At 54.9% G+C, this 16,339-nt stretch overlaps 1 protein-coding gene across 3 annotated transcripts in view; it reads right to left on the reverse strand.

Moving 5' to 3' along the window:
* znf536 (zinc finger protein 536) overlaps positions 1 to 16,339 on the reverse strand; it is a 131,935-nt gene that overhangs the window by 86,420 nt on the left and 29,176 nt on the right. Inside the window, exon 2 of one of the 3 annotated variants that reach the window (XM_088412906.1) lies at positions 15,166 to 15,248. The exons of 1 other annotated variant lie outside the window; for it this stretch is intronic. Coding sequence is in view for 1 of the 2 variants with exons in the window: in XM_088412905.1 (XP_088269031.1) it covers positions 15,166 to 15,398 (233 nt within the window). In the remaining variant the exon portion in view is untranslated. Of the gene's footprint in view, positions 1 to 15,165; positions 15,674 to 16,339 lie in introns of those variants that run through there. One more of the 3 variants, XM_088412905.1, reaches the window with a different exon arrangement.

Raw genomic sequence — 16,339 nt, forward strand, 5'->3', positions numbered from 1 at the left:
ATTCAATATGCGGACGTCCTCTAAAAGATGCCGCAACCGGCCCGAAGAGGACGGACGGACGGACGCACTCACGCACGCGCTTCGTCCCGGCCGTCGGCGGCGCGTCTCAGGTGCAGACGGGGGGGGGGGGGGGGGGCGCTCGCTCGCTCGCACGTCACGCGCCTCGCGTCACGGTTCAATTCGGTCTTATCAATATTAGCAGGCATCACAAATGCATGAGGGATTTATATGTGCTTGACTCTAATTGTAGCCATATCAATTATTGAAGCAAAGGCAATAGTGAGGATAGCTATTAGAAAGGCTCATTATAAATTCATACGGAAATAAACAGTTTCGGAATAGAAAGCTTCCCCGTCGCCGTCAAACTTTGGAGCCGCGTCCAGTCGATGGAAAAGCTATTAGCGGCTTCCGTTTCGCTCTTTTCCTCGGAATTTTTGCGTCCGGCCGAGCCGCCCGCGGTTCGGGCCTCTTGCCGCCGGCGCGGCGGGGTATTTAGGCTGAAATGAAGTGGAGCCGCATCCCCGGGACCAAGAAAACGCCGACCGACTCGCTCGGAGCGAGAGAAGAAGCGGAGGACGTGGGCCGGCTCTTCGTGACCGCGAGGACGACAACGGGTGCTTCCGCTCCCGACGCATCAACCTGTGCGCGGGTGGAAGGCGGGGTCTCGCCGGGGGCGCCGCGGGACAAACGGATTCCCGCGGTTCATTGTTCCTCGCCGGCCAAATCCCCTTCCCGAGGCGGCCGCCGGCCGGCTCAAAGCTTTCCTTCTTGATAAGCATCCTTGCTCACTCGCGCGCGAGGGTTAGGGTTGAAAACGGACCTACTGAGCCGCCTCTCTCCACTTCAATTAAAAACCTTGACACTCAACTAGATTTACAGTATTTTGAGATATATTAGCATGTATGTATTGTCCTTGTGTTAAGGTGAAGACAAAAAAGGTCAAACAAAAAACTAAGAGTAAGTGTAAGAATTCCCATTGTGACATTTGGTCTCAATTTCCTAAATGGAATTATTCAGCCATCTTTGAGGATGATTTGAAAACCTTCAAGTAAGTGCGCGATGCTTCACATCCTTCTTTCAACTCGGAAATATCTGCAGCGCCTTTGAAAGATCAAGATTGGACGGCAGGTATTTGGTTTGGACCTTTGTCGCAGGTGTCTTCGACGCGCAACCGTCCGTTGATTTCGTCGACGTCATTTTCGATCGGAGGAATCACCGATTGGCACAATATCAAAGTCATATGTCTTTGACGGCGTTTAGATCGTAGCTCGAAATCTTTTTCAGACAGGATCGAAAATGCCGGCGGCCTGACGAAGACCCGGGTCTTTGACGTCGGCCGTCTCGGGCAGGCGTGCCGGGAAGCGGCTCTCGCCCCTCTTCCCGTCAAACGCTTGAGAAAAACGAGGACGCGACAAACACGGCGCCCGCCCATTAAGGAGACCGCGGGCGCAGCGCGGCGCGCCCGGGCCCGGCCGCTTAACGCGCGCAGACGTCGCGGCGCGTCACCTCATTTGGGGAAATTGCGCAAACAATTGTCTTCCCGCTCGCCCTTCTCCGTGACGCTTCAAGCCACAGCATTCGAAACCGACGCCTCGCGTGATGGGTTTCAAAAACTCGCGTCCTTAACCACCGCCGGTATGTTTGAAATATAACGCAAGGCCCAGTTATGGCGGAACGCTATTACGTGGGGGGGGGGGGGGCATCGCCGCATTTGGCAAAAGCTCCCGCCGGCCCATGCCGAAAATGACGAGACGTTCTGACCTACTATCCTGTAGGTGGCAGTAATGCCGCAAGCCTTCAGTTTTGTCGGCCGAAGCGGGGTTCAAACCGCCACCGAATGACAATGACGCTAACTAACTAACTAAGCTAAGTGGCTAGGCCAGAATCTTTTGATTGTGAATCTTTTCGGTTTGGTTTTTCCATTGACGCGGAACGTAACGAACGACGTACGCCCTCACGCCGGCCGCATCGCGGCGTTAAAATGGGAGGAGCCGCCGCGGCAGGTGCGTCCGCGTCGCGCAGGGGTTCAATTTGCTAGGAGCGGACTTTTAATTGCGGCCCAGCTAATTAGCGGCGCGGCGTCGAGGAGCAACGTGTCCGTCGACGCGTCTTCCTCGCCGGGAGCTCGGGACTTCCTCTCTCGCCGCTTTTATCCGTTAAAACAAACGTCGGCGGCTAATTAGCGGCGCTGCTTACAGGAAGCCGGTCAGGTAATTATTTCGGGGTAATTGAATGATTCTTCAATGTCTCGCCGTCTCCCTCCTCCCCTTCGTCCTCTTTGACTAGATAAGACGCAGGTAGCGCCGGGCTCCGGATGCTCTCGGACCGCAAAGCCCACGCCATTCTTCAATAGTCCAAAGTCCCTCTTTAACGGCGCCGTCTTCAATCTTCCCGTCCCCGCCTCGCCATCGCTGAGCACGCCAGTGGCAAAGCGACTGACAGAGTAGCATCAAACTGACGGGCAGATGTACGCCAAGCGACCGATCGAAGGCTTCGTGCGACAAAGTATTCGACGAGCGCGAAGGACACAAATACCGATTGGGGCCGATTAGCTCGTTAGCGCCAGCTGCCGCAACACACCTACAAACAGGAAAGAAAAGCCATTCGCTGAACAGGCGACGTCTCTAAGTAACTAAGTAAGTCTTATATCGGGCGGATATGCCAAGCGACGGAAGCCGCGCCAAGCGACGGAAGCGGCGCCATCCCCGTGCGTGACGCAAAGCGCGGATGCCCTCGAGTAGCGCGCGCAAGTAACGGCATAGGTCTTTGGGATTTTCTTTGTCTCGGTCCCATCTTGCGGCCCGGCCCCTGCTTCCCGCGCCCCCACCCAAAAGCCGCCACAGGAAACTGGAAAAGTGGCACGCTTCCTGTTTAAGAGCGCATATTTCTCTTTTTCTTATCGAGCCATCGGGCACGGCTCCTTGTCCCTTGTCCATCGCGGCGCGGGCGTCCTGCCAGATGCCGCTCGGGCCCAGGAAGCGTTTTTTGAGGGGCGTGGCCTCCGCCGCTCGTCCTATCGCGGCCGATCAGAGAGGAGGACTCTTAAGATCGCGCGCCGCTTAGAAGACTCCGTTGAAAGCGCTTCCACGAGGACATAAAACCGCACGTTGACAAAAACAAACAAATGCCCGCGCAGTGCCGACGTTGGCGGCGTGAACCAAAACCCGCGTTCACAAAACGGACCGATCGACAGGCAGACAGGCAGGCAGGCAGACAGACAGACAGACAGACGGCCTTCTGTTGTCATCACAAGTAATATTTTGCCTTAACGGGCTCGAGCCGCCCAAGAAACAAGAGTAAAATTGACCGACGGGGAGGCGGATGCAAAAACCCGTCGGGACGCGCTACACTGATAACTCTGAGATCTTACTAGAGACAAGGTTACGCGGGGGGCAGGAATCGCTTTATAACTAGTGCAAACCCCAAAAAATAAATGGGGAGCGGACGAGACGTGCAGAAGCAGAAGGACGCCTGAGAAGGTGCGGGTTGGCGCCCGGCCCCCTCGCGAGAAAAAGCTAGTTGTCTTCCTTCAGGTTTGTTGTTGATTAAACGTTCGCGGTTGCATGAACCTGACGTTGCGCTACGACTTTGGGAGTGAATGAGTTCAACAAACGAAAAACAAAGAACCTAATGGGGTTTTGGACGAGTCAAACGCATGAGGCAACAAATGAGCGGGACTGGAACTTTGATCCGAACGGATTGCCTTTCGTGCCTCCGCGTCTTCCTCGGAAGTAACCCGCGGCAATCGTAAAACAACAAGTAGGAAAGCTATGTCGGCGCTTAGCTCGGGCCGCGGCGCTTTTTATCTGTAGGCGCTGACAAAAGACGAGCTGTGCGCCCGCCGCGTGGCCACATTCCCGCCCCGCCGGCCGCGCGTCCAACGCTTTTTCATATCTCGCATTTCGTTCCCACCCCGAGTGACCTCGGCCTTCATTCGCCGCTTACCTCCGCCTCCGGGTGCGCGAAACGCGCCCGGCACAAGCCCGCGTCAAGCCCGCGTCAAGCCCGCGTCAAGCCCGCGTCAAGCCCGCGTCAAGCGGGAAGGGCTTTGAAGGGCGTTGAAATGGGGCCGGGCGCCCTGGGGGGAAAAGGCCCGCTCGGACCTTTTGGCATTGGCGGCGCTGGGCCGACCCCGGGGCTCGCACTCGCCCTTCCGCTCCAATGGGAGGGGGGATATTGGTCTCATTTGCCCTTGCCCCCGCCTAGTGGTCGAGGGGGCCGGCGGTCAAGCGGCCCGCGTTCATTATCAAGAAAAGGAAATGAATTGACGTCGGAAAAAAACCCCTCCGATGTTGAAACAGTTGAAATTAACTGTTGAAATCCTTTCAATTTTTGGTAACAAGCACGTTGAGGGAGTTCCCAGGGACAGCAGAATGTCTTCAAGGAGAACGTGAAAAGCACCTCATACTTTTCTGCTGCTAAAAATGAGTCTACTGTAAATAAAGGAGAGATTTGCCATCCCTTGTCCCGGTTTTTGCGCTGCTGCAAAAACGGCATCGTTTGCGATCATCATCGCGACTGCGGGTCGGTTCCCGCTCGGGATTTGGCTCCAACAAAGCGGCCGGTCGCACCCCCCGTCGGCGCAGGGAAAACGGCCTTTCCTTCGGCCCCCCTCCCGCATCTGATCAAGTTAACAACGCGGCGTTATCCGCGCGCCGATTCGGCGGATCCCCCCCCCCCCCCCGCGCCTCAAAAGGAGCCGGGCGGGATCAGAGTAACGCGGCCGACACAATGCGCCTCAAAGAGCAGGTGCGCGGCCTCCGCCTCCCTCGTCATTCCTCGTCTCGTCTCGTCTCGTCTCCAGCCCCTTTCTTCCTCCTCCTCCTCTTCCTCGGCCTGTTTATGAGCTGGTATTATAATCAAACGTTCAGCGAGGGAGGCCTGTCTTTTTTTATTAATTATAGGCCGCGCCTGATGCCGAGGCGTCGGGAAAGCATCTTCAAAATAGGTCGACTGCTACACTTTGCTATTCTTATCGCATTTAAATGTCAACACGGTGCAAAGCTCTACAAATTAGTTCAGGCAGGCTTCAACCCCCATTTAACATTTAAGGCGCCGTTCTCAAAGCGCTCGCTCGCTCGCGCGCTCGCACGCACGTATAAGCCGTATAAATACAAAATAGAGAGATAGCGCCGCGTCTTTCAAACTTCTCATTTGAGCGCAGACGCCGAGCTGCCAACCTTTCCGCCCGACAACAAAAAGAAACAGAAACAATGCATTAGCCTGCATGAATAATACATGGGAAAAAAACACGGCCGCTTTTTTTCGCCGTCTCCGCTTAAATCCGCCAGCGCCGACGCCAGGTGGCCGAGGTGCTTTTGAAAAAGCTTTTCCTCCCGCTTTAAATCGGGGGCCGGCGGTCGCGAGGGATCGGCCGCTCGGCGTCGGCGGGAGCACCGCCGAGGCAAACGGGGCGCCCGCCGCATCGTTTGACGCGGCCCGCCCAATGCTGCTTCGACTCGGAATCGGCGAGTCGTCTTCGACTTTCAAAAACCTTTCGGTGGGGACGAGCGCTTTTTCTTCCCGCTTCTCCTTTCTGGGCCTCCGGTCGGAAAACGCCTCCGAAGCGCTAAAACCTAGTTGCTTGGGCGGTCTTACTACGGCGGTAAAAATGACATAAAACAAAAATATTAGGGTGAACTTCCAAGTAGCATCCGTCATCATCTTCTTCCCATCCCGACCATCCCAAAGTCCCTTTGTTTGGCTTCGTCGCATCTCTTTTGCTCCTCCTCTCCAGCTAGCTCTTTCGCTTTTTGCTTTCTGGCTCGTCGTTAGCCGACGGGGAATAACGATACACGAAAATTCCTCTGGCTGACTTTGTTTTGGGCCCAAAGACGGGGGTATTTTTTCCGCTGACGACATCCTGCAGACGGAATCTCACTACCGCGACGTGCTCGGTAAAAACCGGACGGGGTGAGCGGCGAGCTCCGATTTTGCCAGTTAAAAAAAGTTCACGGCAACTGGGAAACGAAAGGCAAAAACGCCACAGTGGAATTCTGCGCCGCCAGTTGAGGAAAATCGATCGAGCTAAGTAAAAAACCTGAATTCTCAACAAACTGAATTCAAACAACCCTAACACCACAAAAAAAGAAAGGAAAATCGGGCCCCCCCCCTCCAATTTTTTCGGGATGCTGCCAAATCTACCCTTTGCGAGGACTTTAGAAAGGAGCGGAGAAGAGTCAGCGGACGCATATTCAAGGCAAAGGTAGAAAATCAAAAGTTTAGGCCAACTTCTCCGATTACGCGCTTCCGTGGCGAGACGCTTTGAAGACGAGCTCGGCGGTCCCGCCAAAACCAAAACAAAAGACGCGCCAATGGCTCATTAGAGGCGCCTGAGACGATTCGGGGAAAACAGAGGCGCCTCGAGCGACTCGTCGCCGAGACGGGACGAGCCGAGAAGCGTCGGGCGGCAAACCGCTCCCTCCCTCTTCCGTCAACGTTTTGACGAGACGTACGCGCCTACACCAAATAAACACAAGTAACGCTTAACATTAAGAGGACCCCAACTGGCATCCGAGTCAACGTTCCTAGGATCCCGAGTGCGGTATCGTCATTAGGTGTGAAGCGAGTGGTTGGGCGTACCTCGGTTCCGCAAAAATGCCTTTACTTAGCGACGCCGCTGACGCGGGTGCCGTTCCCACTGATCGCATTCGAACAAAGCGGGCCTACTCAATGAATGACCAATGTTCTTTTGACGCAAGCTTGTTTGTGAATCGGACCGGGCGGATACCGGATGCCTAGCCTACCCAACCCTTACCTACGACAACAACTGAGCCTGAGCCGAACAGGAGGGCCGTGCGGCGCTAGCCGAGGCTAATCTCAGGCGGCGGGAAAAGTCCAATCGCAACCCGCCGACGCGGACCTCCTGACGCAAGCGTGCGCGCCGCCCATGCTGATAAGAAGCTTGAGTGCAGGTGTACAGTACGCGCCGCTACGCATCACAGCACCAACACAAGAAAAGAAAAATCGTGGGAAAAGTGCAACCAAGCACGTTACAGTCCGCTTTGCTAAAAAGACCTGCTCCATCCCAAACGCCTCCCAAAGCCACACCGTACGCAAACGGAGCAAGTGACCGCAACGTGAACCCGCCGCTTCTCGGAAAGTGGGCCGAGGCGCGTGTCCTTCTGCATATTTTCAGATCCCACTAATTCCTTTTGACCGTGTCCGGTTCAAAAAAAAAAGACATTCCGAAGACGGAGAGGGGGAACGAAAAGAAACTTATTTATTTTCAGGCGAAGGAACGCATGAGAGGAATCCAAGTGACGACTCGGACAATCGTTCTAATCGTTGTCGGGATGTTGCTGGGCGCCTCCCACCAAATAAATGTACGTTCGACGCACTTGGCGCGGATGACGCGCGCGATTTCTTTTTCTTTCTTTTCTTTTTTTCCCCGCCACTTCACTTGGAAGTCGAACGATTTCCACGCGTTGGGCCACATCTCCCGCCCTACATCCAATATGATATTAATATCGGAGCCTAGGCTAGCCATATCCATTCAATGTCGGCAGGGATGATTCCCGCTTTTAGGGAATTCGATTTTACGACGATTGGTCACCAAAATAGTGACGGGGCGACAGTCGGCATAAGGAAATATTTAGTCCAAACTAAAGCAACGTCAAATGTGACGTATTTGACGGAATAAACGTATAAGACTCAAAACCGATACTTGTTCCTCTCTCACGTACGTAGTTTAATTGTGTGTGTTACTTGAGTTGGGACACAACAGTTGGCCGCTGAGCTCAAACTAAATGAACTTCAAATGTGAGAAACTGCTGAACTCAAATAAAATGAAAGTACCGGAAGAAATACCGCAATCCTCCGAATCTAGGACGCACCCTTCTTTTTAGCCTCCAATTGGGTGGGGGGGGGGGGGGGGGGGGGGGGGGGGTATCGGTCGGACGTCGGTCCATATCTTTCATTGAATTTTTTTTTCCGGAGGGGAGGGAGGGGCGGTATCGGTCGGACGTCGGTGAGCGCCCGGCCCCCGTTGCCGTTACGGCGCAACGGAAACAGACGATCGCGATAGACTCGGGCGCGCTTGAGCCGGCAAGTAAATAACTAAGTCCAAACATGAGAAGGGCGGCGGGATTTGCCGAGCGCGGAAGTCATAATTGTCTTTGGGCTTGACGGCGGCCTAAAAATACGCAGACAATAGCGGCGGGATGAGCCTTGGCAGCGCCTGTTTTGTCCTTCAATACGCTTGTTTTTTTCTTTTTTGTCTTGTTTTTATCCCGCCTTTGCCGCTCGCGTTCCCGCCCCGCGCCCAATAAACGGATATGCGAATTAAACGCCATTGTTTTAAGCAGATCGCCGGCTAAATTTAGGCTCTTGTTCTCCTCCAGCGCGCCGGAATTTTCTTCATTATGTTTGCACTCGGGCTTTATCCTCCATCTTATTCATGCGCGCGTGCGCGAGCGCGCGCGCGTCGCCTTAAGACACGCGCACATACACACGCATATAGTTCAGCCATGCGTTTTCTTTCGCAATTAGAAAAGACACAAAAATAATTATTCCGCCGCGCAGTCAAGACGACATATCCCGGAGTCGACGGCGCACGGATCACGTGTTTAATAAAAAAGGTTAATCAGTTGTTAATCAGAGGATTAATAACTCGCTATTTTCTTTTACAAAAGCATTCGTATCACGCCATAAATATTTCATGGCTTTTTTTTTTTGGTTGTTGCTGTTTTGTTTTGCGGGGGCGGGGCGGGACGAGCGCCCTGGCGTTGCAGGGCGCGCCGAGCAATATCCCGACATTAATGTGCGTTACGTGCGCTTTGCCGACTAGCCAATAAATTCATTCATGTTTATTAAAAGAAAGCTGGGAGAAAACAATACTCTTTACATGATTCACCCGCTTATTAATAAAGCTCTTGTAAGCACAAGGGGGGAGGGGGGCTCCGAGCAAGTCCACGCCGGGAGCAAAAGTTCATTAGGGATCGCGAGTACGGTCCGCGTTTTGCTTTTCGCCCTGGCCCGTTTGTTAATCGCGGCAAAACAAATATTGCTTTTGGTGCGCTCCATTTGTTTGAGGGCGCACGCGCGCGCACGCGCGTTCCCAAAATACTCGTTGCCGGCTCCCATGTAATTAAAGAGCGCCTTTAGTGAAAACGCGCAGCCCGACTCCAATTAGTTGTGTGGATGTCGCCGGCTGAAAGGCGCAGCGTGGCGTCGGGTCCCGGGCGCGCCCGGGGGCACCCGGGGGTCCCGCCGCCGAAGACGAGCAAAAGGAGGGTGGGGGGCGCAGGGTTAAACGCTGCAAAAAGAGGCTTTCCACTTTCCTAAGTCGGCGACAAAAAGAAGGCAAAAGTGAGAGCAAGTTGAACAAACGCAGGGCCGGCTAACGCTAACCCTGGAAGCCTGGCCCCCAACCGCAAAGCGCCGGAGGAAGACGCGTCCGTCGGCCACACGAGCCGAGCTTTGACGCCTTCTCGCTCAGTTTGATCAGCGGGACGAGACGGGCTAGAGGGCGGGTGTCAGTCGGCCGTTAGCCGCAGCTGAGCGAGGGTTCGACGGCATTATTTTCAAGAAAAGAAGCCGGCGGACCCAACCGACCTCCGAGTCCGTCCCCGTTCGGATATTACTATGTCCGCCCTATGTCAAAGTTACCACGTCTCCGGCGGGGAGGGAAAGCCATTCCATCTGACCCGTTTCGCAGTCGCGCTCTTAAAAACTTTGGACTTTTCACCTCGTCGGCTTTGAAGTCGGGATCCCGAGACAAAAGTACGGATCCCGAGACGAGAAGATTTTGGGAAGGTGCCGAGAACAAAGTCGGAAGTGCGATCAGCCCGTTCGTTTTGACTTTAAAGTCAGGATTCCGGCTCGATTCTGAAAATTCAGACCTCCCAAAGAAGTCAGAAAAGGAGGCGTTCAAGTCACGCATCCTAAGACCGAAGTCCGATTACGAGGATTGCCAGACGAAGGTTACAATTTTGATCAAGGAGAATTCTCCCAATCCTCCCCCCGGACCTAAAGCCCCCCATCAGCTGCTGGACGGATCTGGCCGGGGTTCGCTTAAGGTCACAAATGTTCGCAAACGTCTGCGGGACGGTGGGCGGACGTTCACCTGGTACCAATCTTGTCGCGGGGGAATTTGATTCCGTACGATGGGTCCCATCTGTCGTTACGACTCGGTCCGGGTTTCTGGCCGAGACTCCGGGGCGCGCTATTCCCGTCTCGGCTCGGTCGAGCCGGGATTTCGCTCCGGTCTCCGGTCGGGATTTCGCTCCGGTCTCCGGTCGGGATTTCGCTCCGGTCTCCGGTCGGGATTTCGCTCCGGTCTCCGGTCGGGATTTCGCTCCGGTCTCCGGTCGGGATTTCGCTCCGGTCTCCGGTCTCATCTCCTCATTCCGCTCTCATCTCCTGTTTTCCTGCGAACAGGTTTTAGTCTCTCTGCGCTGGGGTTCGTGCACGTGTTTTTCGGGGGGGAGCAATTTCTGGATGTCCAAGGCCATCCCTGCTTTTGAACTGACCTGTACTGTAGATGTGACGTCTTTTGTTTGGACCGGAATTGCTGAATTGCTGATGCTTTGTATCGCTCCTAGTTTCGTCTCCAATCGAGTCTCGTATGGTACTGGTTCCGGCAGCACGGATCGGGACCGAGGTTACGTACGTGGCGAATCTCCGACCGGGATCCCTGCCGACGTACCGCTTTTGCCTTCGACCGAGACAAGGCCTTCGCTTCACCTGTTGAGTCTGTGAGTGGGACTCACCCAATCGGGCGCCGCCTTAGTTCTTCGGTTCTCTTGCCGAGTCTGCGGCTGGGACTCTTTTAGGCGTGCCGGTTTTGTCTCTGTTGAGGCGTCCGATCGATGACTATTTTGGAGTATTGGCGTGTGTCGTTGGGGATGCTTCGCTCCCTTACTGGGACCGTCTTTGGTTTCCAATCAAACGGGCTAAGAGCATCCTTGTCCATCCCGTCAGGCTCCGGGCGCCGCGCGTGTTGCGCTCTTTCTCGGTCACGCGCTTGTCATGTAAACACGCGCGTGCGGGCGCAGAGGAAAGCGGAAGGCCAAGCGCCCCAGATGACCCTCGACGATTGCGTGTGAATCGAGCGTGTCAATCAGCGCCGGCTGCCGTACTGCAAATATTTAAAAGCTGACATTTCCTGCGTTTGTGCTGGACATCAGGAGGTGAAGATACAGTATTCTCCTTTTGGCCTTCCCCCGCCCGCCCGCCATCCTCTTTGTCTTAAGCTCCAAATTGGGTTTTTATCGAAGGCCAATATGGATCGCGCCGCAAAATGTCATCCGTCAAGCTGTCGATGAATCCGTCTTTTCGTTTAATGATCCGCCGGCCGGCTTGATGCGCCTTTGGCGCCGCGCCGTACACCTTGAACGGGAATCGATGGCGCGCAAATAACACCGGAGGCGTGCGCGGATGCGGGCGGACGCCGTTTGTCCCGCCTCTCGCCGCAGGCGCGACCCCGCCGTCGCGCACGCGGCGAGAGGCTGAACGGAGGCGACGGGAGGAAGCGGCGAGGACCGGGGACGACGGCGGCGGGACAATTAGGCAAAGAGGCGGGCGGGCGGGCGGGCGGGCGGGCGGGCGGGGGAGGCGGGCGGGCGGCTTTAAACGGGCAGACGGGGGCCAAGAGGCGAGGGACGGCCGCCCGCCGCCTTCACCGCCTCGCTTAAAAACTGATTTCATCACATGATTGAGGGGAGGGAGGGTGACAGCTCTAAAACACATAACTTTTTACGAAGCGAAAATCAAATATTAAAAATGACAGGCCTTCTAAGTGCGGCGAGCGAGCCCGGGTCACGCCGGGAGGGGCGGCGGCGGCGGCCTGTCAGCTACTATCTGTCAGGGCCAATTAGAAACAATCAGGGCCCAGTGAAAGGGAAGGTGATTGTTATTAAGCGGCGCGGGCCGGCGAGCGCCGGCCCAGATGTGGCCGTGCATATCAAAGAACAGGAAGCCGCCGCCGTTCGGGAGGGGGGGGGGGAGGGGGGGGGAGGGGAGGGGAGGGGAGGGGGAAAGCGTCTGGACAATGGCGGAACAACACTTTTACGGCACTTTGCAACAAATATACAACAACCAAAGCAAAACCACAAGAACGGAAGGAAAGCTGCTTTGACGGCGTGCTCGGTTCAAGGGAGACCCGGGACGGAATTACAGAGAATTACAAAATACGGAGCTCGTAGTCAGGGACTATCATTACTTGACGAGGGTTTGTGGTCAAAGATTTTAGACTTGAATTGGTCAACTGGAATTGGCTTGGACTAGAGGGTCAGAAACTGGAGACTTGACTTGGACTTAGCCTTTGAGACCTTTACACCCAGACCCAGGACGGAATTACAGAGAATTACAAAGTACGGAGCTATTATTACATGACGAGGGTTTGTGGTCAAAGTCTTTAGACTTGAATTGGTCAACTGGAATTGGCTTGGACGAGAGGGTCAAAAACTGGAGACCTGACTTGGACTTAGCCTTTGAGACCTTTACGCGTCTCGGGCTTAGCCCCGCCCCCCCACACACACACACAAAGTGTCCACAATCTAGCAATATCCCGCTACGGAAGGCAAGTTCCCGACTGACGTGCGGATCAGGTGGACGCGGGCGGCACGTTAACAGCGCAAGCACAAAGATCAAGTGACATTATCAATTATTCACGCCGCGCGTTTGTCCGTCTGGACCGCACTTGTCTTGTTGTGTCATGTCCGCTTTCGCTAGCCACGCTCTTACGGTCCTAATTCAGCCATCAACACCCCCCCCCCGGTATAAAAACTTGAACCCGGTTCGAAAGCCTGATTTGAAACCTTAAGCCTGTCTAAAAGCCTCCCCTCCATTTCCCACCCTATTATTATACTGTACGCTATCCTTGTATTCTCCTGTTGGATTCCTCCTTTTCTCGTAGGGTTGGTAGTTGAAATACTAAGCATGGGTGGAAAGCCTCCACAGCTGTGTCGAAAGACCCGTTTGGAGCCCTGGGCCTGACTCGAAAGCCTACTTTCACAGTCGCCTGAGTCGTAGTCATGGTAGCGCTTTGAAATACTATTTACTTGAAATCCCCTTCCATCGCCGAAGCCGTAGCCGTAGCTTGACACGACCCCGAGCGTATCCGAAAGCCCGAACCCGGGTCACTTTTGTTTTTTTTTGAGTACGAGTCACCATCGCGACGCAGTTCTTATTTTTAATCTTATTACGGCGGTTGCGCGTGTCAATCGGCGGCGGTGTAGCGCCGACTGCTGCGAAGGAGGACTTACTGTCAGATCGCTATGGCGTCCGCGAGAGCGCCCGGGGGCCGGTCGGGCCCTCGCCTCGCCTCCTCGGCAGGTTAGCGGAGTCCGGCGCGGTTAACATAAGTGAGACGGACGAGCGTCCCGGCGCGAGGGAGGCGCGCCGACGGGAAGTCTTCAATATGCTAATGAGGACACTTGAGCGACGGCGGGCGACGGGAGGCCGCCGACTCAAAGTCGCGTTGGCCTCCGCCGGGGAAAATACCGCGTGACGGCTGCGCTTGTCGTCTTTTTTTTTTTTTTTTTTTACTTTTACCCGTAACGCCGACGCGATGTTGAAAGACTTCGCCGAGGCAGCGAGTCAAACGCTTGCGCTTAAGAGGAGAAAAAGACGCCTCTTGTTAAGACAATTTCTTTCATATAGCTGGCGCGCCACTCGGGGAGGCTTTGATTCGCCGCCGCCTTTGTAGCGAGCGCGGGAAGCCGCCGCCGCCGCCGCCGCCGAGCGTGCAACAGGTGCCGCCTTCCTCATTCCCTACACGGGTGGGGCGTTCGGTGCACGGATGATAAAAAGGCTTAATTTGGCTATTTGTATCACTATAATGTAACAATAATGTCATTACATAAATCCAAACCTATGCAATTTTCCAAGTCAGTGTGTATAAAAGGCACAAAGGAAATACCTGTTTGCGCGCTCCGTAGCTTGCAAGCCTTAATTCCATGGGCCTGAGAAATCCTAACCTATTCCGGCGCGTGAAGGAGGAGGGACTTGGCCGTTGGTTCAGTCTGCTCGCTTCTTTTTTTTTTTTTTTTAAAGGGTAATGCGGTAAGAAGCCTCTCTAAACACCAGCCGCCGTTAGCCGCAACAGGCAGTGGCTGCTGACGGCCGGCTGACGGCCGTCCGTCCTCTAGGTCGCCCCGTTACGCCCATTGCTGGAAATGCGGCCATCTGTCCTCTTCTACTGAAGATCTTTATATAGCTAAAGTATATCTACAGTGTACACGTATATATGTAGCGTAGATCAAAAGTTTCACCGAGGTCGCCGGCCGACGGCGTGGCTTTTTACGGCGCTTTTTCTTTTTGGCCCCCCCGCCTCGGCCGTCGTCTGCCGCGCACTATGAATAAATCGCGGCTGTCCGGACATGAAAATGTCAAATACCTAAAATACACCGAGGCTAAATAGCATATTCATTTTTAATGCCCGCTCATCCCGCGCCGCTATTCTCATACGCGCGGGCCGGCGCGCCCGCAGCTGTTGCGCCCGACCTCAATTTATCAGCCGCGGCCTCGGAAGAGGCCCCTGCTCCCAACCCTACTCTCGGAAAGCGTCTTTTCAGAAGCCGCGCCGACGCCTGTCTCCGAAGGCCGGCTTCATCCCGAACATTCGCCGAAATCGAAACCCTCGCCCCGACGGCGAAGCGGCGGGGAACGGCGTCCCTCGCTCCGGGCGGCTCCAAACCTCACCTTGGACAAACGGAAGCCTCGCTTTGAAAGCCCTCGCCCCTCGCCCCTCGCCGGCAAACGCCAAGCGACGCGGTGGCGGAAATGAGCTGAATTTTTTTCCGCGTCCTACGATTAGCCGCGACGGGTGAATAGTCCCGTTTGGCTCGTACTATTTTGGACGGTATCAAAAAGATTGGTGTATCTGAAGTGGCCGTTTGAAAGTTGGACGTTGACTGGGGGAGGGCCCGCCTCCGGGAAAGCGAGAGCCGCTTCTTGGGCGCCCGGTAAGGCCGCGGGCTTCCGCCGAGACGCGCAAGATTTCTTGCGCGTCTGTAAATCTGCCGTAAATTTCATACAGCTACGTACGATTGGAAGGAAAATTCCCAGAAAATCAGCAAAGCGGCAAAGCGGAAAGTTGAAAAACGGGTTGCTTCAATCAAAGGTCGAAAGATTTCTATTGACATATTGTCAAACCTTTTCGGGCGATAGGGTACGCGGCCGTGAGAGCGACCGGGACGACAACAGCGCAGCTCCGCTTACCTTAGCACACCAACGGCATACTGGAACGGACCTCGGTGTCGGACGGGGTCGCCCGTGGCCGGCGCCGCTGGCGGGAACGCCACCTGCGTCACAACACGGGCCGCCGTCAGTTGGACTTTTGCCACCTTTTTTTTCCCCTCCTCACCAATTTTCTCTTTCGCGCTTTCAAAATCGGGGCCGGCGTTTTCCGTCCGGGTCGGGGTCGGGGTTCCCGCCGGTCGTTTTAGGGTCATTTGGGCAGCCGCGGGCTCCGACCGGCGGGCTAAAACACGGCGGCGAACTTTCAAGAAGACGCTCCCGAGTTTGATTGGAGGCGGCCATTTTCAGACGATCCGGTCGGTCGGGCCGTTTGAAAATACGCCCGCGTACGCTTAGCGTGAGCGCCCCCTCAAAAAATAAGCAACTATACAATGAAGGATACAGCCTGAAAAGGCTAGAATTTCCATTCTGCCCTCTCAGGGACTGTTGGTTGATGACAGCTCCTAGCGTCGCCTATCGTATTTATTTAGTTTTGTAGTCGTTAGCGTTGGTCAACGCCAATGCAAAGTTCACCCGCGCCGCCCGTCGCACATACGTATGCGTCTTTTGTAGTTTTTTGGAAGGGGGCGGCGTGGAGCAAAGCAAGGGCAAAGCAAGGCAACGTAAAGGCGTTGGAAAGGAGCAAAAGCGTAGGAGGCGTTTGGGGCTTCAAATGACTGTCTGTCTAATCATCTGCACAACAATATTTGCTGCGAGGCATTCTAAATAGATTATCGCCGGTCCATCTGTGTCATCATTGATTTATAAGGCATTAAGCTGCTCGGGGAGGAGAGCGGGCCGGGCTTTTTAAAGGGGCGCCCGACGGTGGGTGGGGGCGGGCGCTGGCTGGCTGGCTGGCTGGCTCGCTCGCTCGCCTCCCCTTTAACGCGGGCGGGAAGTGGAAATAGGACGGGAAAAAGGGAATCCAAAAATCTTCGGCGTCTCTTTTTGTTCGGCCGTACAAAAGAGGCCGGGAGGAGGGGAAGAAGTACGGGAGGAGGAAACGCACAGGAAGAGAGAGAGGGAGAGAGAGAGAGAGAGAGAGAAAAAAAAACAAGGGCCGTGATTAACATATGAATGCTATATGCAAATGGCGGGGAGAGAGCAGATGTTGGTGCATTTAATTGACCTATATGTGAATTGGATCCAAACCTTT

The sequence above is a fragment of the Hippichthys cyanospilos genome, chromosome 4 (genome assembly GCF_059441005.1).
Source record: "Hippichthys cyanospilos isolate Australia breed blue-spotted pipefish chromosome 4, RoL_Hcya_1.0, whole genome shotgun sequence".
Classification (NCBI taxonomy): Eukaryota; Metazoa; Chordata; class Actinopteri; order Syngnathiformes; family Syngnathidae; genus Hippichthys; species Hippichthys cyanospilos.